The 21,884-nt window shown below is 66.1% G+C and overlaps 1 protein-coding gene across 11 annotated transcripts in view; it reads right to left on the bottom strand.

Annotated features, from left to right (window-relative positions):
• The window catches only part of ARAP1 (ArfGAP with RhoGAP domain, ankyrin repeat and PH domain 1), a 184,971-nt gene that overhangs the window by 17,588 nt on the left and 145,499 nt on the right, over positions 1-21,884 (bottom strand). For 5 of the 11 annotated variants that reach the window (XR_008238946.1, XR_008238947.1, XM_052812689.1 and 2 more), the window contains exons 1-11: positions 20,249-20,345; positions 15,179-15,940; positions 7,922-8,073; positions 6,066-6,136; positions 4,954-5,057; positions 3,973-4,134; positions 1,715-1,784; positions 1,294-1,414; positions 951-1,156; positions 396-502; positions 112-311 (exon numbers count right to left, since the gene is read on the bottom strand). Coding sequence is in view for 9 of the 11 variants with exons in the window: in XM_052812689.1 (XP_052668649.1) it covers positions 112-311; positions 396-502; positions 951-1,156; positions 1,294-1,414; positions 1,715-1,784; positions 3,973-4,134; positions 4,954-5,057; positions 6,066-6,136; positions 7,922-8,073; positions 15,179-15,861 (1,876 nt within the window). In the remaining 2 variants the exon portion in view is untranslated. Of the gene's footprint in view, positions 1-111; positions 312-395; positions 503-950; positions 1,157-1,293; positions 1,415-1,714; positions 1,785-3,972; positions 4,135-4,953; positions 5,058-6,065; positions 6,137-7,921; positions 8,074-8,354; positions 8,879-13,347; positions 13,387-15,178; positions 15,941-18,298; positions 18,315-20,248; positions 20,346-21,884 lie in introns of those variants that run through there. The other 6 variants (XM_052812693.1, XM_052812691.1, XM_052812690.1 and 3 more) reach the window with 6 other exon arrangements.

The raw sequence follows: 21,884 nt of genomic DNA, 5'->3' as shown, positions 1-21,884 counted from the left end.
GGGGTGGGAGAGGCTGAGCCGCCGGGGTCCCCCAAGACTCGCTGCCCTGCATCCCTTCCCAGGGCAGGGGATGCCCGGCCCCTTCTCTCCCCCCCCCCGGGATGCAGGTACCTGCGCATCTCTTGCAGATGACGACGCAGAGGTTGATGGAGGCCCAGTCGGGCTTGGGCGAGCCGCAGTCGGCACAGAAGCGGTTGGACTCCACCGCCCAGATCCTCTCCGCCACCTCCGAGTTGGAGAGAGCCTCGGCGATGGACTGCTGCATGGCTTCCACCCACTCCTCCTTCTCCTGGTCCGAGTCGGCGGAGAAGCTGCCGGCGGGGACGGGGATGAGGGACGGCATGGCCGCGGGGAGGGGCAGCACCACCGGCACCCCCTCCCCTCCCTCGTCTCACCTGAAGATCCTGTACGGCGTTGTGAGATCGAAGCCCCGGCGGTCCACCTCCTTGACGTTCCCCACGTTCATCTCGATGTAGGTGATGCCGATCCCCAGACGATAATCCTGGTGGGCGAGGGCGGGGGGGGTGAGGGAGGGCAGTGGGGGGGGGGTTACAGATGATGCGCTGCCTGCAGGAGCTGGTGCCGGCGCTGCCTGCGCTGCTGCCCGCACACCGCAGCGGTGCTGGTGGCTGCGGGTCCCCGTGCCCCTTGCCAGCCCAGCTCCCAGCCCCGGGGGTGCACGGGGAGCCAGGGGCTCTGGGGCAGCTGCAGTGGGTGCGATGCTCGTGGGGGACCCCGAGGCTCAGAGCCGGCGGGGAGGGGGACTGCAGCCTGGGGGTCACCAGCCTGTGGGGTCTGAGCCGTCCCCGTTTGGGGGTGGCAGCTCCGGGGTGTCCCAGCTCACTGCCGCTCTGCTCAGGCTGTGGATGCGAAGGGAAGGGGTCCCCCTCGAAATGGCATCAGGGTCCCCCGTGGTGCCACAGCCCCCCCCCCCCCCCCCAGCCACCCACCTCCACGTTCTTGTAGAGGAAAACTTTGTCCCCGGCCACCGCCACGAACAGCTTGTGCTTAAACCCTCGCAGCTCCAGGAAGCCGCTCTTGTCGGCCGGGTCGGCGGCACCGTTGGTGGTCGGGGACATCAATGTCCTCTCCAGAGCTTTGCTCTTCCGCTCCTCCGCGATCTGCTGCAGCGTCCGTATCCACTCGTTACGGTCCGCTGCGGGGCCGGAGGGGAGACGGGTCAGGATCAGCCCGGGGCCAGGAGTCTCTGGGGCTCATCCCTTGGGTCAGGGGAGGGGGAGCAGCTGGGGCCACCCAGGAGCAGGGACCCCCCCCCCCGGCCCTGTCGCTCACCGTCACTCTCGGCCCGAAACACGAAGTTGCGGTTGTTGGTGATGACCTCGAATTTCTGGTCCCCGACGCTGGCGACGCGGGAGATGGAGGAGACGGGGATGAACCGCTTGGAGTAGGCATCCTGGGGCAGGGCAGGGGGGGGGAGACACACTGCTCACCACCGCGGCCTCAGGGAGATGGGATGGGTACCACCCCGGGCTCACGATGCTGACAGCATCCGTGCCCGGGAGGCTCTGAGCATCCCACATCCCACCCCGGTGCCGGCATCACCCCAGCACCCATCCCTTGCTGCTCCCCGGAATGCTGCCCTTTGGCACGGCCGCGTCTCACGGCCAGGATGCCCGGAGGGATGTGGTCCCGCTGCAGCAGCTCCTCCGCCACCTTCTCGCCGTGAGCCCCCAAATCCTCTCTCCCTACTCGCCTTTTCGCTGTCAAAATAGCGGAGGTAGTCGGCGTCGAGCTTCACCCAGCGCTTCTGGTAGATGTAGGACCTGGGAAGGGACCAGAGGGACCCGTTGGAGGGGATGGGGTGACCCAGCTGCACCCTCCACGTTGGGGCAGGCAGCGGGTGCTGCAGCCCACCCGAGGCCAGTGGTGCTCCCGAGGGGACTGGGGTGCAGGAAGGGTGCTGTGAGCCCCCCGGGGCTGGAGCAGCCCCCCTCCCCGCTCACCCCTCGCCGGCCCCAGCCCCGTGGCACGGGCTGTGCCATGCCAGGCAGCTCCGGGCTGCACCGTGCGCCCTTGAACTCGGGGCGACTCCGCTTGTGTGTTCACGCCCCAGTTGCCAAAAGCCTGGGGCCACCTCGCCATCGATCCTGCGCCGTGTCCCCAGCCCTGGTGTCACTGATGGGGACAGCGATGGGGACTTCGTGCTTTCCTCCGGGCACCAATTAAAACATGGAGCTGGGAAAGGGGGCTGCCCCTAACAGCCCCCCCAAATCCCTATTCGCAGTTACTGCTCAGGACCTACAAGCTGGTGAGGGTTCAATCCAGGGGACACGTGCCACGCAGGGCTGGTGGCACCCCGGCCTCTTGCGTGGCAGAGGGATGGGGACGAATGGGAGAGGGGGGACCCCAAGGCTGGGGCAGAGCCCACCAGGGACCCCTTCGCCCTCCCCAGCCCAGCACGCAGACCGGCCACACAGCACAGGGCAAGGCATTAAACCCTGCAGCCCATCCACCCCGGCGTCAGGGCTGCAGGAAACGCCGAGCCGCTTCCCACCGTCGGCACCCGCTCCGACAAGCCCTGCGATGCAGCCCCCCACCAATGCTGCACCCCCAGGACCCCCCCCGCCGCCGTGCCAGCCCCAGCGGCTGTTGCTTAAGGGTTTGTTTGCTCGGGAAGGATTTCGCCATCGCCGCACGTGACCCCGGCGCTCGGCCTTTACGTAACCAGCAACAGCAACCAGGGTTAAAAGCACTCGGCTCTCCCGCTCCCCGTCAGGAGCTCGTCCCTGTCCCATGGGGTGCAGAGACCCCCAACCCTGCTCTGACCTCCAGCTGCTTTTAGCTTCTGAGGGGTTGGGGTTTCTGGGTTTTCTTCCATTGCCTTCCCCAGGCTTCGGCTCCCCTCCAAGCAGCCGCCGGAGCAGCTTCCCAGGGACCTTCCAGCTGCTCTCACTTCCCCAGCAGCCAGGCTGCTCCGCTGCGAACAGCCGGAGCTTCCTCCTCCTCGGCAGGACTGCAGCCTCGGGGCTTCCTCGTAGCCCAGATTAAGCAGCCCCCCAAATATCCCTCATGTCTCCTGCTTGATTTTTGCCCCCCAGCTGGCACGGTGGCTGGCTGACCTGGTCCTGTGCCGGGATGGGGGCAAGCATGCTCCCTGCGTGCGCTGGGCTCACTGTGTTCACTGGGCTACTTGTGCTTGCTGGGCTTACTGGGCTCACTGGGCTCACTATGCTCGCTGGGCTCACTGTGTTCACTGGGCTACTTGTGCTTGCTGGGCTTACTGGGCTCACTGGGCTCACTATGCTCGCTGGGCTTACTGGGCTCGCTGGGCTTACTGGGCTTACTGGGCTCACTATGCTCGCTAGGCTCACTGAGCTCGCTGGGCTTACTGGGCTCGCTCGCCCTCGAGCACACGGACATGCACCCCACAGCTCCCATAGTTTTACTTCTGCAACCCAGCGGTTCTGCATCAGGAGCCGCCGGGGCTGGGGCTGGCATCCCGCAGGCGCTGCCAGCAACGTCTCCTCCCGTGGCAAACACAGCGAACGCCAAACCCGCCGGCCTCTGGCAGAGGAACCGGGGTGGCAGCGCCATCAGTAGGAAACCAGCCCAAAACGCCCCACTTCTCCCCCATCAGCTGCTTTCCCGGGTCGCTGCTATTTCAGGGCTTCCCCAGAGCAAAGGCAGCGCGTTTCCCAGTGAGCCCAGCCCATGGCACGGGGCTGGGGGGAAGTTCGAGCTGCAGCCTTCCCTCCTCCTCCTCCTCAGCCGGCTCAGCGCTACCGTTGGTGACACCCGCTCTGAGGAAGGCCCTTTCACCAAAAATGAGCGTTTTTAACCTAAATCAGGCGGTAGGAGGGAGCTGAAGGAACCCCTTGGGATGGCTTCTCACCAAAGCAAAATTACACCCCCCAGTGAGCAGGAATCACAGGTGGAAAAAGCAGGGAGCATCTCCCCTCCGGGGAGGGGCACCGGAGGGGGGGGTCCGCGGCCCCCCAGCACGTCACTCACCCCTGCGGTGGGTTCTTGTCCAGCCACCCCGCTTTGATGGTGGGCGAGAGCGGGGCGGCGGTGCCTTCCATGCCGTCGCCGAGCGTGCCGGGGCTGCTGCCGGAGAAAGCGGGAGCGGGCAGGCGCAGGCTGGGGCCGTTGTCGCTCCAGCTGCTGCCACTGCTGGGGACGAGGAGCCGAGGGAGGGGGTTAAGAGCTGGCGGTTCGCCGGGGGTGGGGGGCAGGCACGGCCCCCGCCACACACTTCGGCCTCCCCTTGCCCTTCCCCGAGGCACGGGCAACGCAAGCACCGGCTGTTTGCAAGCAAGGACCCTGGTGGCAGTCCCCTTGGTGGGGGTCCCGGCACGTCCCCCAGCTCCTGGGACAGCAGACACCCGGATCCCAGCCCTGGGAAGGGGGACGGGGGCACCCCCAGGGACACAACCCCAAATTCAGAGACGTGCAGAGTTGCTCTCTGCTCGTGCACGCACACACACGCTACCCCCCCCCCCCCCCCCCCGCCGAGTACTGACAGTGTGTGCACGCACGCACGCATCCCGGGAAGCCGTGCAGACACGAGAAGTCCTGACCTGTGCACACACACCCCCACCCCCTGCACAAGCGCTCTCTGCCTGTGCTTACATGCACACACGCACGCCCCCCCATGCACAAGCACCCCCTGGCACACGCACACATATCCCTTGCCTATACGTGCACCCACGCACATGCACGCACCACCCGCTGTGCATGCACACACACACACACAAGTACCCCCACCCAGGCATTTGCATCCTATCCACGCACGCGTGCACACCCCGCCCTGCACAAGCATCCCCACCTGTGCACACACACATGCACATGGACAATCCCTGCCCACGGGCAGGCGTACAGATTCCCTGCCTGCACGTGCACGCACACAAGCGCTCGTGCCCTCGTGCGCTCACACGTGTCCCCCGCTTGTGCGCACACACACATACACACGGGGGGCAGACGAGCTCCTACTTGGCGGGGGGAGCATCGTAGTAATCCTCGACGAGCTCGTCCTCACTGAAGAGGCTGTTGACGCGCAGGGACCGCGGCCGCCCCGTCACGGGCTCAGCATCCTCCTGCGGGGACAGAGGTGGTTGATGGGGGCAGCCCCCTGCCCTCCCCGCTGCCCAAAGCGGGCAGCTCGTGGCGGGGTCCCCTCGCTGACCCCCTTCCCCACCTGCCTGCACCATGAGGGATGGGCAGGGGACAGACGGAGAAAGAGGGGACGAGATGCAAAGTCACCATCCACGTTTCCCGGCTCTGCGGATGCCCCCGGTGCCGGGAGGTGCCCGGGCGCTGCCGGCCCCGGGGAAAGGGACACGCTCCTGCCCGCAGCAGGACAGAAGCACGGCCGTAGGGAGGAGCTGAGTGCCAGGCTGGTTATTTATAGCAACCAAAAATGTCCGTGCTTGCTGAGAAACCCTGCATTTCCCCCTCGTTGGCCAAGGGCGGACGTACACACGTGGCTGAGAGCTGTCGGGGGGGGTGGCGGGAGCTGCAGGTTTGGGGGTGAAGGCAGGACCGGGCAGAGGGGAGCCTCTGCCAGCAAGCTGCCACGGGTGTTTATCCCCAAGCCCTTGCCCCACGCTGCAGCCCCCCGGGGCAGGGGGTGGTGGCTGGGCCGGGGTTAGAGGCAGCCAAGGCACATCTCTCCCCATCAGCCTGCTCCCAGGCGAAGGCAGATGGGGGGGGTCCAGGCGCTCAGGGGTCTCTCCGGCTGCTGCAACCCCTCAAATCCATCCAAACCCACCCAAATTCAGCCTCGGGAGCGCAGGGCAGATATAAATCCCAGATCCGGGGATTAAAACCGGGCTGCGATGCTGCAGATGTCCACTAGCACGCACTCTGTGCACGCAAGTTTGCAGAGAGGCTGCCCTGCTCCCCAGGGACCCTGGGGCTGCCCGTGGGCCGGTTCCAGCCCCCGTGGGAGACCCAGTGGGTGCTCGGCGAGCTGCAGACGTGCTCCTCCAACCCTAACCGGTATCTCCAAAGCAGCCCAATGCCAGCGCCTCTCCCTCGGGGACGGTGACCCCGAGGGGTCCTGCCCGCTCCTGCCCACTGCCAAGCCCCGTGGTGGGACCAACCTTGTTGGCCATCTCCCCCATGGGTCCGGCTAATTCCTCCTCCCAGGCGGAGTCCTCGTAGTCCGAGTCATCTGCAAAAGCGGAGGGAAGATGCTGGGAATCAGCTGGGGCGGAGTTCGAAGGGTCCCATCACCCCCTGCCACCCCCGTGCCTGTCCCCACCAGCACGGGGATGTGTCAGCGCTGGAGCCTGGCGGGGAGGACGCCGGCACGGCAGGTTTCCCCCCCTTGCTCTGCCCTTGGCAAACAACTGCTCCGTCGGTGCGACAACAAGGGTTTTATCAAGGAGTCTGGAGAAGAGCAGGGAAGGGCAAAGTCCTGCTGGTGGCAGCTCCCAGCACCGTCACGACCCTCCTGGCACTGCCGAGAGGGGATTTGGGTGCCACCAGCCCCAGCACCACAGCTTCATCCAGGCTCTGGTGCCTCTGCCCGGGACCCCCTGCTGCTGGGGCGTCCCAGGGGCTTTTCCTACAGCTTGTTTTTCAGGGTGGATTTCCCTCCCTCCCCCTCCATTCCTTATCAGCTGTTGGAGAGACTGGAGCAGCAAGTGGCTCTCGAGCCTGTGCACCCACGGGAAATAAGATCCCGGAGAAGGAGAGGAGCGAGGAGCCGGTTCCTCCTCGCCCAGCACCCATGGCAGCAGAAACCCAGGCTAGCAAGCACCCATCCCGCAGGGGACAAGTGGCCCCAGACAGCCTGTCCCTCGCAGACACCCTCTCCCAAACCCTGGCGATAACCTGGACCAGATTTCTCCCAAAAATCCTAATCCAGAGGATGCTGTTAACGGCCAGGGAGCCCTGGTGCTGGCAGCAGGGAGAGGATGCTCCCAGGCTGCATGGGGATGAGGGGTGCGGGCAGATGCTCTCCCCGGGCATGTCCCTACAGGGGACCCCCCCGCAGACTTTGCAGCACCCAAAGCTCGCTGGCTTTTGGTGCAGAGGAGCAGCTGACCATGGGGGCACGGGGCAGGAGCAGTTTTCCTCCCTGCACCCCCCCAACAGAAGGATAACCTTTCTGTCCATGCCTTCTCCTAGCTTTTGAAACACACCCCAGCTCCCAGTTAAACCAGTGCCGCTTCGTGCACGGCTGCTGGCCGGGCTGGACCCCAGGCAGGCACCCAGCGCCCCGCAGAGCCCTGCCCTTCCTCTTCCTTTCAGCAGAGCTATTCAAGCTGGATTGGAGCTATTAAATAAAGAGGCAGATAAAACTGAGTTATTGCTGTTACAGCCGCCAACCAGGGCTGCTCCCCAGGCGATGCCCTGGGACCGGAGCTGTGCCCCTCCACGGGGGTCCCCAACTCAGCATCCCTCCCTGCAGCTGCTCGAGCCCTGGTGACCCCCCCAAGGAGGGGGCTGGTGGGCACAGAGAGCTTCTGAAGGCTGCACAGGGGGTCGGGGGTCCCAGCAGCGGGGCTGAGAGCCGTGTCCTGCTCCTGCCGTGCTCCCCCAGCAGCCTCCAGCCCCCACCGGCCGCAGCTCGGGGTCATCTGAAGGCATACGCTTTTAACATCCCTGATGGGTTTATTTTTCCTCCATGAATTGGTGCGGTTGCTTTCCGAGTCTGTGCAAACCCTTTGCTCCCCCTCTATGGAGAGAAGGTGCACCCAAATCCCCAGCCTGGATCTTGCACCCCGTGAGAAACCCCAGCCCAGAAGGCAAAGAAGGGAATGGAGGAGGGAGAGACCCAGGCAAGGCTGGGCAGGACAGACGGACCGACTGATGGGGGGGGGGGGGAAGGCACAGCACCCATGGGATGGGTGGTGGTGGATGGGGAGACAGACCCAGCCAGACATCCCAAGGGAAGATTTGGGACAGGGGAAGATTTGAGGGGCCCAGGCTTGGCCCCCCTCATACTCACCGAACTCGGGCACGAAGGGGAGGTTAGCCTTGGAGGGCAGCTCCGGCGGCAGCGGGACCGGCGGCTTCGTGCGGGGAAGGAGGGCCGGCGGGGATGGGGGGACTGTCAGGGGTGCTCTGTCGGGGACGGGGACCTCCTCTTTGGCAGGGATGCTGCGGGAGAGAGGAGCAAGCGCTGCCTTACACCGGCCCCGCACCTCCCCTGCCCTGCCTTCCAAACCCCAACGCACCCGCGGCCATCGGCACGGGGTCCCAGGGTGAAGAGGACCCCCAGCACAGCCAGCCTGAAACCGCCCTCAAAGGGATCAAACACCCCAAACCCAGCAGACCCAAGCCCACAGAACAATTCCTAACAGCCTCCCACGGCAAAGGCTTCGCCTTGCTCAGGTTATACCGGTGCTTTACCAGCCTGAAAATATTTTCTGGCATCCAACCTCGCTTGCCCGTCGCTGCCGCCGCGGCTCAGGTTCCTTCTCTGGCTCTCAAGGACACCAGAAGCCGCCTACAGCCTTGAAGCCCACGTCATGGATCAGGTTGTTGTTTTTTTTTTTTTCTCCTCCAGTCTAAACAACGGCGGTGCCGCTTCCTCGACTGGTTTGCAGGTGGCCACGGGGTCCCCCGAGCGGGACGGGGGTCCCGGGGATGCTCCCGTCCTACCAGGGTCCCCACGGTGGGGTGGGCACAGGAGATCTGGGGCAGCGAGAAGCCCTCTGGAAATGGAGCCTTGGGCTTCTCCTGGGTCAGTGAGCAGCACACCGTGCCCCCAGCCCCAAAACCTTGCCCAGGGGAGGAGAGGGACCCCGGGGACTCTCCTCCTGCCTGCAGAGCCCCTGGGAAGCCAGGCTTGACCATTCCTGCCTCCCGTTCTCCGTTTGCTTCCTGCCTTCCCGACAATCGCAGGCAGACGGGCAATAAATAGAAACCTCTGGGGTTATGGTATTTTTAAGAGCAGGAAATTAAGAGGAAGTTCCTTCGGGGTATAAAAATATGAGGCACCTGATTGACCAGCCCTGAAGTCAGGGTGAGGGCAGAGGAGGCAGCTCTGCCTGCTCCCACCCCGAACCCCTCGCAGCCCCACAGCGAGCCCCGGGGGACCCACACGCTGGCACCGAAGCCACCGTCCCCATCCCTGACCCCGCTACCTCCCACCGCAGCCCCGAGCCGGAGCAGCCGGTCCATGACCCATGCCACCAAGCACCAAACCCCGGCACGGCTATCGGCATCGCCCCACGGCCACGCTGGAGAAGGCTCAGCACGGCCAAGGCTGCCGCCAGCACCCGGCGGTCCCGGGGGACCACCGACCCCGGTGACTCCCGGCCCCACGGCCGGTGCACGAGAGCTTTCCCCCAGCTCGGGGGTGAGCTGCGGAGAGAAAACTTCTCCCTCGGCTGCCCGCACCGGAGCAGGGGGAGGATGGCAAGCGAGCGTTGGCTCTCCTCTGGGTCAGGCTGACCTCATTTCTCAGCAGCCATTTCCATGGGAACCAGCCACAACCATCCATACATTAGGGAATGCTGGCAGGGAGGGCAGGGGAGTGCAGGCAGGGGAGCGTGGGCAGCGAGCTGTCCCGCAGCCCAGGGCAGCAGCATTGCTCCCAGCGGCCCCAGGCAGGGGCTTGCTGGGGTGGGGGGGCTGCCACCCAGGGGTGCGGGGACACAGGGACAGGGAGGTGACAGTGCGCAAGCCACGGAGCACCCCCCCACCCCGGGCAAGAGCCCGGCTGGGGTCTGCATCTGCACGGCCACCCAGGATGGTGTTTGCCCCCCCCCCCGGACCAGGGGTGGGGGGCTGCGGTGCCAGCCCCAAGGCCAGCAGCGAGCCGACGGTTCCCCGGCTGTCTCGTTTTCCGCAGGCACGGCGCGACGGCCAAGGACAACCTCTTTTCTTGCTGGGGATATCTCAGGAGGGTTTAGGAGGAGATGATTGTTTCCACCCCTGCCCCAGTCCTGCCCGCCCCCCCCGCGGGCTGGCAGGACAGGCAGCCACGGAACCCAGGCGCAGATAACACCCCAGTTCCCCAAAACACCCTCCCCGATGCTCTGGCCGCTCTCCAGGTCATCCCCAGCTGCCGGAGCATCCCTGGGCCTTATGTCCCCCCACGGCTCCGTGGGGCGGCGTGGGTGCCCCATCGCCTCCTGCACCCCCTGACCCCCCCGACGCTGCAGCCGTGCCCAAAACCGATGCCGATCCTGCTCCGGGCAGGGTCAGGCTGGTGCAATGTCTGCCATTAGAGAAGTGCCAACCGGTGCTTTATCTGCTGTCCTTCTCCCCACCAGCAACGGCTCGGCTGACCCCCCCATACGCCCAAGCTTGGGGCAGCGGGGGGGCTGCTCTCCTGTAGGAAATGCCACCCCAAAGCCAAACCACTGCCGGGGCCACCGCCACCCCCCCACCGGGCTCGCCAGGCTGTGCCGAGCCCTGGGCAAACACGGAGAAGGACCTTCTGCCATCACCTTCTTGGACATCGCTCACTGCCCTCCTACACCCCACCCCAGGGATGAACCCCCCCCCCCAGCTGCTTGGGGGGGGTCTGCTTTGCACCCCAGACCGTCCCCCAGGCATGGGCAGGGGGTGCCCTCGTCGAGAGCCTCAGCCCATGATCGGGGTGCAGACGCCAGCATCCACCGCTGCTGTAGGTCAGAGCCACCAGCGGCCAAAATCGGCAGTGGGGGAGGGGGGGGGCCCATCAAATCCGGCTGCTTTTGGGAGCTGCTGAGAAGCGCTCGGCGTCGAACGCGGTGGCCGTCGTCACCTCGTGGGAGGTGGCATTGCGGGCGTTGTCGCCGGACATCCCGCACCCAGCACGGCTGAGATGTCCCCGTCACCTCCCGTTCGGATGCCCGGGGTGCACCAGTGCAGTGGGACCCTGGTGGGGGGGGACACACGGTGGGACCCCAGAGGTGAACGCAGCGTGGAGGAAACCACAACACGACACTCGCCCTCGGCAGCTCAGACCCCCCTCAGCCTGGCCCCAAGCCGCTCTTGCAAAATGCCAACCGCCCCCCCACCCCGGGCCGTTTCCCCTTGGGGGGGTGGGCAGGAGGGTGCGGGCACGGGGCCCCCGCGGGGCGACCACCGCAGCAGCCGAACCCCACGCGGCGAGCGAGGGGCCAGGAGGAAGCGCCGGGGACCACGGCGGTGCAGGCGGAAGCGAGGGGGGCCGGGTGGGTGGCATCACCCCAAAAACGCCGGGCTGCTGCAAAGGCCCCCGCGGCACCGCCGGGTCCCTCGTTTTGCCCCGGGCTGCCTGCTGCCTGCGCAGGCAGGGATGCCTCAGCTCTTTCCTGGACCTCGTCCTTGGACATCCCTCCCTTGGGGGCACCCCCGCCTCCGGGGGGGGTTTATGGTGAGGGGCTCATCCCCCCACAGAGCCAGGGCTGCCAGGGCCAGACCCACGCAGCAGCCTCGGTGCCTGCTGGCAAAGCAGCCGGGCAGGAGCCAGAAATCCCAGCATCAGCCTGGATGCAGCAGGCATCACCCCCAGCATGGGCAAGCATCACCCTGACACGTGGGCAAGCACCACCCCAATGTGGGCAAGCATCATCCAGACATGGGCAAGCACCACCCTGACACGTGGGCAAGCACCACCCCAATGTGGGCAAGCATCATCCAGACATGGGCAAGCACCACCCTGACACGTGGGCAAGCACCACCCCTATGTGGGCAAGCATCATCCAGACATGGGCAAGCATCACCCTGACATGTGGGCAAGCACCACCCCTATGTGGGCAAGCATCATCCAGACACGGGCAAGCACCACCCCGATGTGGGCAAGCATCATCTAGACATGGGCAAGCATCACTCTGATGTGGGCAAGCACCACCCCAATGTGGGCAAGCATCATCCAGACGTGGGCAAGCATCATCCCAGATGCAGGCAAGCATCACCCCGCTGCTTTAGGTCCCTGGGCAGGCCGGCAGCGTCCCCCACAGCCCCAGGGACCTCCGTGCTCACCAACCACAGGCAGCCCCGGGCAGGTCCCCGACCATCGGGGCAGGGGAAGGTGTTTCGGGGCCGGCAGCAACACCCCTGCGGCCGTGGGGTTCCTTCGGTCCCAGCCGGCGGGCACCCCGGTGCACGTCACCGAAGCTGGGCGCCCCGTTACCCCCGGGGGAGCCCAGGGAGCCGCAGCGCAGGCGGCTCGCGGAGCATCCCGGCACGTGCCGCCCCGCACGCGGAGCCGGGACCGCGGCTCGCTGGTGGCTGAGCCTGCACCAAAGAGCCGCCGTGGGCTGACTCACGCCTGCGCCCGCCTGAATGCACCCCTTGTCTGGGCTGGCACTCCTGCACCGCCGCAGCTCCTCCATCGCCGGGCCTGGCTGGGCACCGGCACCGACACCGGCCGCGACACAACAGACCCGGTGCCTGTGCACGCACCCATCACCGAGGCCCAGCACAAGGCCATACCCTGCTGTATACATCCGCTATAGGAGCCAAGCACCAGCTTGTACATACCCTGCTGTATACATCCACTATAGGAACCAAGTATGTGCCTGCTATAGCAACCAAGCACCAGCATACTAGATATATATGCTAGAGTAACCAATTAACTTATCCATACCCTACTGTATACACCCACAACAGCAATCTAGCATCAGCACATACATACCCTACTGTATATATCCACTGTAGCAGCAAGGTATATGTGCTACCGTATACACCCACTGCAGTTACCAAGCACCAGTGCATACATACCCACTGCAGTAACCAAGCACCAGCACATGTCCCCGAGGATATATTTCTGCATCGTTTGTACCTGTAATGTACACACTACACGTGCATCAGAGCACGCAGAGCGCTGGGGCCCCGCTGTCCCCCAGGAGCCTCAGCGCAGCCTGATGAGCACAAACTGCTCAGAAACACAGCCCAAGCCGCTGGGGCAGCCATCCCTCTGTCACGATCATCCATCCCCACGGCACGATCCAGCTGCTTTTTGAGCCACCCAAACTTTCAGCATCTGCAAAATCCTGCGGCAAGGTGCTCCCCGGCCCAGCTGCCCCCAGGGGAGCCCAAGCAGCTCCCGGCCCCCCCCCCCCGACCAGCCCCGGCCCCCCTCCACCATGGCATGCGGAAAGTGCCGCGACACCATCTCTTCCCTCTTTGGGGAAGCCAGGGCTGCCGGGGACCTGCCCTGCAAACCACCCTTTTCCCAGCAAAGCCGCCGTGCCGTGCCGTGCCACCGCAGCCGGCGACCCCCAGCCCCGCACCGCCTTACGGGGGGGGCAGCTCCCCCCGCTCGGCCCCCCCCGTTCGATCCACCGGCCCCCGAAGTGCAGGCAGGGGCAGGAGACTCTCGAATGAGCAAAAGGAGGCGAGACTCACGCCTGGCAGCACGGGCAACGCTCGCTTCCCGTGCAAAACTCCCACCGGCCCCGCTCCGCTGCCGTCCCGCCAACGCCGCGTGGCACCCGGCCGCGACACCCCTACCTGGGAAGGCAGCGGGGGTCCCCGGCAGGGTCGGATCCGGCGACGATGCCGGCGAGGCCGGCGATGCCGGTTGGGGAGCGGAGCTCGTCACCCCAAGCACTTCCTGCACCGCGCTCGCCCGCGAGCAAAACTTCCTGAGATGGCCAAAGCGGCGGCATGGCCGGCACCGAAGCGGTGGGCACCGGCCTTGCCGGGCACCGGCGTTCCCCCGGCCAGGGCAGGACGGAGAGTGGCTCCGGGGCGGGGGGGATTTTTGGGGACCACCTCGGTGCGGAAATGCGGTGATGGGGACGGTTCCCGGGGCTGACAGGAGGGACGCCGTTTCGGCGGTGATCCGGAGCCCCGGGAACAGGCGCTTGCCCACCCCATGGGGTGCCAGCCCCCCCCCCCCCAGCTTGGCATCCCAGCCTGCTCCCTGGCTGCATCGGCGCCAGGCAGGGGGCAAAGCACGGGCTGGGGGGGGGGTCATCTCTGCCTGCCTCAGCCAGACACGGGCAGGGGTTCTGCTCCCAAAAAGCCTGCTGGGGCACGGGGATGGGCAGCTGGGGGGGGGGGGGTACAGCCACTGTGCCCCCCCCGTTCCCATCCTGACTGCACAGACACCTCGGGGCAGGGGGGGGTCTCATCCAGCGCCATCACCCAGGGCTGCAGAGATAGGGCAAAACCCCCCTGCCACCCTGGGAACGGGGCTCTGTCTCCCCTTGGGGACCAGCCAGACCCCCCCTGGCTCCAGCAGCACGTCCCTCGGGTTTGGGGGTCCTGGAGAGGCAGGGGGGCAAGTGCTCGCACCCAGGGGCTACTCTCCCCCCTCCCCAGACTGCCAGAACCCCGCTCCCGCCCCTGATTCCATGCCCACCTGCTCTTCTGCAGGATTTTGGGGTGCAGCGGCTGTGGCACGGTGAGGGGGCAGGGGGTGGGGGGGCTGATGCCGTGGAAGCTGCAGCAAAAGCAGCCCAGCCTCGGTGCAGCAAACCCTGTTTTTGCAGGGAGGTGCTGCGGCTCAGCGCGCTGGGGGGGGGGCCGGGTGTGGGGGGAGCACCAGGGTGGGGGGACATCAAGGGAGGGCTGCGAGCACTGCTCTCGCCAAACCCCAGCCTGCTCTCTCGTGTCATCCGGCCGCACCAGCCGGCAGCTGCCTGCTCCCCCCCCCCCCCCCCACCGCCGCGCTGCGGTTTGCCGTCTGACCCCACAGGGTGTGACGAGTTCCTCGGGCCTCAGCGCTGCCCGCGCTGCGGGCAGGGGTATGATGGGGCTCTGCATGCCCACTCGCTGCCAGGCACTGGGCGGGGGGGGGGAAGCAGAAGGACAGGCTGGGGTGACCGGGGAGGGGGGGGCCTCATCCAGCCAATATATCAGCCCCTGAGAGGCACATTGAACCCGGGAGAGAAACGAGTCGCAGACCCCGGCACTCATGGGGCCCATGGTCAGGATTTGGCCACTGTGCGCTGGCCGTGCATCCCCCCACGCATCCCCCCGAAAAGGGGATGGGGACAAAACTGGGGTGTCCCTGGGGGTGACACCCCGCCCCGGGACAGTGTGACACTAGAGGGCACCGCTGTCCTGGACAAGAGCAGCCACAGCTCCTCTCATGACCCCCCCCCAGCCTGCTGGGGGCCCCCCAGGAGATGTGCTGGGGATGGGGGACAGGTACCCCAGGGGGATGTGCTGGGGTGTCGGGGCGGGGGGGGGTACCCCCAGGCAACCCATGCCATCACCACGTGCACCCACCTGAGGGTCCCACTCACATCACGGCAGCCCCCCACGGGGACCCTGCCTCTTCGGGGCACCCCCAGGCTCACCCCCCCCCCCCCAACTCCTGCAGCCCCCTTACCTCCTCTGGGACACGGCCCTTGGGGGCAGCACCGGCGGGCGGCTGGGCGGCGGGGGGGTCTTCAGGGACTGGCACTTGCCTTCCAGTTGGTGACGCTTGGCCGGCAGCGGTGGCAGGGGGGGTCTCGCCCTGCTTTCGGCCGGGGGCTTCTCAGCCACGGTCGGTGGCGAGGGCAGCTCCGGGGCCGGGGGGCGGCTGCGGGGCACGAGGGGGGGCTCGGGGCTGCCGCTCGTTAGCGATGGGGAGAATTTGACGGGGGGGCGGCAGCCCACCCTGGGTGGGATGGGTGGGGGCAGCTGGGTGAAGTTCGCACCCCCCTCCGGCTCTAGGACCGGGGACCCACTGGGCACCGCCGGGCACGGGGGATCCGGCTGCTCCGGCTGCCCCGGCACCGCCGCGGTGCTCAGGCGGAAGATATGGCGTTTCATGGGCACGGGTTTTCTGACGGGGGGTTGAGGGGTCCCGGCGGGCAGGGTGGTCTCGGCAAAGGCTTTCTGGAGTCCCAGGAGGATGCGGCGGCGGTGGCCGGGCAGCACCACGCCGAGGCGGGTAAGCGCCTCGTCCGTCAGCGCCCGGCAGTCCCACACCGTCCACAGCTCGCTCTGCTGGAAGCTCTCCACGTACTGGTCGAGGTGGAGGGCCGCCAGCCAGGCGGCCACGGGCAGAGACCCCCCGTCCTCCATGGTGGGGGCCTGGCCGCAGAGACCCCACGCCGCTCAGAGCATCTCCTGCGCCCGGCGAGGCTCAGGACGGCATCAGAACCTGGGGACAGAGAGAAGCGGGGATGAGTGGGGGGTCAGGATCAGTCCCAAACTATGCACCAGCTGAAGCCCAGGGTCCCAGAACTACGATTTCCCAGTTCAGCAGCGTGGTTTTCAGAGGGGCCTCCTTGCCTCCGACCCCACTGTGTCCCCAGCAGGATCGGGCACCGGCACCTCCCCTGAACCGAGAGGGCTGCAGGGATCCGGGAACGCCGGGGGGTCCCGGTTTAGGCGTCTAAATGTAGATGCCATCCCCACCGAGGCTTGCCAGATGACGGCATCGTGCGGCGCCGGCACGCTCCCCGGCCGCAGCATCACACCGGGAACTGCTGGCTGTCCCCCCAAGGGCTGTCACCCCCCCCCGGACACAGCTCCCTCCCACAGCCCCCATTTACACCAGCGTCAGGATCCGACCCTGCGCAGGAGGGCGTGCGGTCTCCCAGAGGATGCTCGGGCAATTATGGGCTAATCGATGGGGAGCGGAGGCGATGCATCAATAGCTGCAGAGCTCCTGCAGATGGGCAGACAGCCACCCCCCCCCCAGAGCCCCCCGCTCTCCCTGCTCTCAGCCTCTGCCCGAGTGAGCCCGGATGGAGGGACAGAGACAGATGGACGGATCCAGAAGGCTGCAGCTCACCAATGCCAGACAAAGCCTTTGCACGGCAATGGGATGCTGAGAGGAGCCCCTGTCCCCTCTCCCGGGCCGTCCCCAGCCCCATCAAACCCACAGGTCCCAAAATGTTGTCTCCCGAAGCCCCACAAGAGCAAGCGCAAGCCCTCGCTGGCTCGCAGCCTGCCTGGTCCTCGGTCGGTCTTAAATCTGGTTTGGGGGCGAGCTCAGGGCTTTAGGAGAGGGGCCGGATCCTGATCTCGTCATGCAAACACGGTCCTCGCTGCCCGCTGGTCCTGGCCCGGGCGGTGGCAGGGTGCTGCTGCTGGAGACCCTGACCCAAACACCCACCGAACCCCACGGGCCCCCCCACGGCATCACTCCCCAGTTCCCAGCCTGGTCCCGGGGTCCGGGCAGGCACGCGAGCCCCGGGTAGGAGGCAGACCCCAGCCGTGCTGGCACACGGGCTGCGCTCCTCCCGGCACTGCCGGTGACCCCGGCGCACATCTTATTTTGGGTTTGCCAGAGGCTTTTTTAGACCTGCTAAATAAGAGGCAGAGGATTTCCTGGTGCTGTAAATACGCCAATCATGAAATCTGCCCGTCAGAGTCACATTTTCTCTGACTCAGGCAGCTCTGACCCCTCCAGCCAGCACTTGCGGTTTCGGCAGCGAAGACGGTCGAGCGGCTGCCACTCCTGCCTAACGCGAGCAAAGCGTACGGCAGGGCAAGGCTCGTCGTCTTCCCGGCACTAACCGGGCGCAGCCGAATCCGGCAGACCCCCGCAGCGGTGTGAGGCCCTGGCTGGCAGCAGGGCTCACCCGGCGGCCCCCACGCCTCCAGACACCGGCATCCCGGCGTTGCCACAGGGGTCCGGCCACGGTGCCTCCTCCCCGGCACAGCTTGGCTTTGCTTCAGGCTGCAAAAGCCGGGCGTCCATCTCCGGCCGAGGAAGGAGCAACGGGGACGCCGGGGCTAGCTGTCACCCAGGGCTCCTTGCCGGCTGCACCAGAGAAACCAGCAGCACCCAGGACCTTCCCACTGGTTTCAGCCAACCCAACCAGCAGCACAAAAATCCCTGAAGCAGCATAAAATCCGAGGGGCCACGCACACGCAGACCAGCCCTTTTCCTCTCCCACCCGCGCAGCTTAAAAAAAAACAAAACAAAACACATTTACTCTTAAAAATAGACAAGTGACGGTGCTGGGTGACATCGCTGTCACAGGACGTCTGGTGCTGCCTGCGCAGGCAGGCTCCTTCCCCAGCCGGTCACTGCCTGCGACATGCTTCTCGCGGAGGCAAAACCCCACGGAGGAGCTGAGGGAAACGCGGTGGCACCGGTGGGGGGGTCCCACGCATGTCCCCTCCCGGCAGGAGCCAAGGAGTCACCGCGAGCGTCACACATAGCCACGGGTGACGGCAGCCCCGGCCCTGCCGGGGCCATCAAAGCTGCGGTGGGACAGACCCATCTCCGGCAGCCAGGAATTTGGGGTGGCATGGGGGTGGGCGCACACCCATGAGCCCCCCCACTCCACCCCGGGCACAGCGTGCAGCCTTGCCGGGAGGAGGAGAGTACGCAGCGGTGGCACCGGTGGCACCAGTTTCACCACCGGTTCTGCTTTTGCACCAAGTGGGAAGCGGATGGGTTTGTGCCACGCAGCCGACGTGGGACGCCTCTCCCCGTCCCCCCCCACGCCGGGACGGACCCCGTGCCGCGGCGAGGCGAGAGCTGCACCCGCCGGGCGCTCACCTCCGCTCGCCACCGGCGCAACCCCGGCACCCGGCACGTGCCGGCGGAGCGCCGGGGCGGCCGTGGGGCCTCGCCGCTGCTCGCCGGGGACGGGGACGAAGGTCCAGCGAGGGACCCACCGGGTCCCTGGTGCACCAGGCTGGCAGCTCACCATCGCCCTTCGCCCTCGCCCGGTAAATCATTCATCAGGACCTCGCTGGGTTCCTTCCTCCTGTCATTGGTCATTTATAACCTCTGTCCAAAAAGAGACGAGGAAATTCCAGAAACAAAATCAACCCGGAGAGCCGCCGTAACCCAGCCGGGTGTCGGGGACCGGGGCGGGGGGGATCACCCCAGCCCTCGTCCCCGCCGTCCCTTTCGGCTCTCAAATCCTCGCCGTGCTTACCCACCGCATTCCTCCCCGGGATTAGGCAATGCTGCCGAAGCTGTTTTGTAAGAGACTTAAAGGCTGTAAGAACGGCGTGACGAGGGGCAGGCGAGGGCTGTAAACCACCCCCAGGGCTGGGGCAGGGATGAGCAGCTGCCTGCAAACCGGGAGGATGAGCCGGGATGCCGAAACACACCGTGGGCTTGTAGCAGCCGGGGACAGACCCCGCCAGCCCCATCCCAAGCCCACACTGCCCTCGGTCTCCCCGTTCTGAGGATGGAGGACCTGGGGGTGACCGGGGATGGTCCCCATCGTCCCCATAGTCCGGACCGAGGGGCTCAGCCATCCCCTCTGCTCTCAAACAGGGGTGCTGGCAGCTTTTCTGTGGGGCTCCCACAGCCGATACGTCCTCACCAGCCCCACTCAGATGTCCCCAACCTAGCAGAGGGGTTTGGATGCTCTTTTTCCCTGGCCACCTGCACGTGAACCCCAGGAGAACCGAGCATCGTGCCGGGCTCCTGGAGCTCAGCCTCCACCGAGGCACCAGGGACCCTCTCCCCATCCTCCCCCACCCCTGCACGAGTGTCCCCAACCTCGGGGGACATCCTGCGCCCACAGCTCCTTTTCCGAAGCGGAGTTAAGCAAGAAAACGGCCGTGGCCTCCCCTTCCCAGCCCACGCCAAAGCCTTGCCCTGGCTTTGCTTGCTGGCGGTGCCGGGCAGTGCATCGGCTGCCGAGCAGCACCGCCAGCGTGCACAAGTGGCCCCGGCACGCACCACAGCAAACCAGCCGCTCCACTTCAGGTTCGCCCAACGCCATACACCACAGCTTTCCTGCCCAAGGGTCTGCTCCAGGGTTACCCAGCCCTGGGTGCCACGCGCGGGCACAGGCAGGAGACCCCGAGCCATCCGTGCCACAGGGATATGCCCATCCTTATCCCACTGCTGCTGTTGGGGCCGTGGGTTTCCCATCCTACAAACTGGAGGCAAACAGCTACGGGCAGCGGGAGCATGCACAGCAGTAATGAAGGCCAGGCTCATTAGATTAACGAGCTGTGCATGGGATGGGAAGGGCAGTGGTCTCTGATTGGGGGTGGCAGGTGAGCACGCTGCCTTCACCGGCTCCGGCAAAGCCTCGACCACCGCAGAGGTGACTGCGCGCAGCCCCCTGCACCCTCGCAGCCCTGCAGCACCCAGCTAAATCATCATTACCCCTAATGAGGCGCTGGGGAATCAAGCGGTTTGACCAAGGCCGGTCGGTGCGTCAGTGGCAGAGCTGCGCTTGCGGCAGCACCATCCCTGGGCACCGGCAGCCGGACCGCGGCTGCCCCACGGCTCTTCCCTGCCCGTCCCTTCGAGGGCACCTGGGCTAGTGGCCACGAGCTGGAGGAAAACCGGCACAGGAGCCCGTCAGGCGTGCAGCACCCGCTTGATGGGTCTCATTCCCATCCCGATTCCTCCTCCAGCACCGGCAACCCGGCAGGCGGGGGAGGCAAACCCTGCCTACACCCTGGCGTTCCCCTTTCCCAGGCTTTTGGGCTCGTTAATCAAAGAGAGTTAATTAAAGCGGGCGAAGCATGGTACCTTGGCTCAGCTGCGGGAGGTGGATGGGCGAGGTGGCCGATGTACCAGCAGCCCATGCCCGGCTCCCCGGCCGGCGCGGCGGAGGCTTGCGGAGGGGTCTCTGCCCGCCCAAGGACTTCCTCAAACGCCGCCTCGGCAATCGGGAACTTGCCGAAAAGCCGAGCCGGGCGTTACGAGCCCAGTGCGCGGGGGGACGTGTTGCAATAACGGCCCCTCGCTCGCAGCCCGCCACCGCGCTGCAAGAGCTCTCCGGCCCCGGCAAAACCTGCGGTATCTCAGCACGGCCGAGAAACGCCGACGGCGGCCGCAACGGGAGAGGAGGAAGCCGGACCCTGGTACCAGACGAGCCCCGGCTGACGGCAAGACGGGGCAGGGCCTTCAGCAAGAGAGGAAGGAAGAAACGGGGAGGGTGGTCCCCGGAAAGCCGCGCGGCATGGCACGGCTCCCCGGCACCGCGGCGGGGACCGGGGCACCGAGGATGGGGTGTCCTGGGGCCAGCAGGAGAAGCCGAGCCCCGGCCACCAGCAAGGAAGGGACGAGTGGCCGGGTGGCTGCCACGTCCCCACCACCCTAGGAGCCCCACGGACCCCCCGGGAGGGCAGCGAGCCCTCACCCACCGGGGTCCCGGTGGGCACCGGGGACACGGAGCCAGGTTGTGGGGGGACCTGTGGGAACGGGAATGGCCATCAGTGGGAAGGGGGTTACCCAGCCACCGTATCCCTGGCTGCACTGGGCAACCAGCCTCGCACCAAGGTGATTTTTACCCCTTTCTGCCTAAATTAAGAAAGGATCCTCAGCCGGGACCGTGGCCACCCAGGACGGGGCCGATGTCCCCAGCGTCCCTGCAGCAGCCGGGGACAGACCCAGCCTGGCCGAGGAGCCCAGGACCGACTCGCCTGGGCCCAGCCGCAGCCACCGCCGCTCTCGGCCGGGAATCGAAAGCGCCGCATCCTCGCACCGAAACTTGCCGACGCGAATCCTCGGCGAGCAGAGAATGCCCAAAAGCAGAAGCAGGGGCCGGGGATCGTACCGAGCCTTGGCTCCCAGCAGCACCGCACCCCACAGACCTCCCACCGAAACTGCTCCAGCGCTTCACCTCGGCAGAGTCCCATCAGTTCAGCAGCTGCAAAGGTCTCACTTTGGGAAGATGAAGCTGTTTCATTTTCAAGATCTCACCGTGGAGCACAGGCCAGTAAATACAACATGCAAATAATATTCAAACACACCAGGCCTTAGGCAGCATTCAGAAATCAAGTTAAATCTTGCAAAGTCATCAAAATCTAGGGGTGGAAAAGGTTCTTCAGAGCCTCTTCCTGCTGCCAGTGATTCAAATCTCAAAGTGCTTCATGTTTAAGCAGCCGGGACGGTACCCCGGCCTCGCTGCAGGCAGCTCAGCTTGCTTTACAGCTCCTACACACCGTGCCTTCCTCCAAGGGTGCCACCAGCTGCCAAGCTCCCCGTGGTGGGAACTGCCCGAAGGCGGCTGTGCATGGAGGTGAGGGGTGTGCACGGGGATGTGGGGTGTGCACGGAGGTGGGGGGTGTGCATGGAATGTGCGATGTGCATGGAGATGTGGGATGTGCATGGAGATGTGGGGTGTGCATGGAGGTGAGGGGTGTGCACGGAGATGTGGGAT

This window comes from Harpia harpyja, chromosome 17, assembly GCF_026419915.1.
Source record: "Harpia harpyja isolate bHarHar1 chromosome 17, bHarHar1 primary haplotype, whole genome shotgun sequence".
In the NCBI taxonomy this organism is placed as follows: Eukaryota; Metazoa; Chordata; class Aves; order Accipitriformes; family Accipitridae; genus Harpia; species Harpia harpyja.
This window is presented reverse-complemented; position numbering and strand designations above follow the sequence as displayed.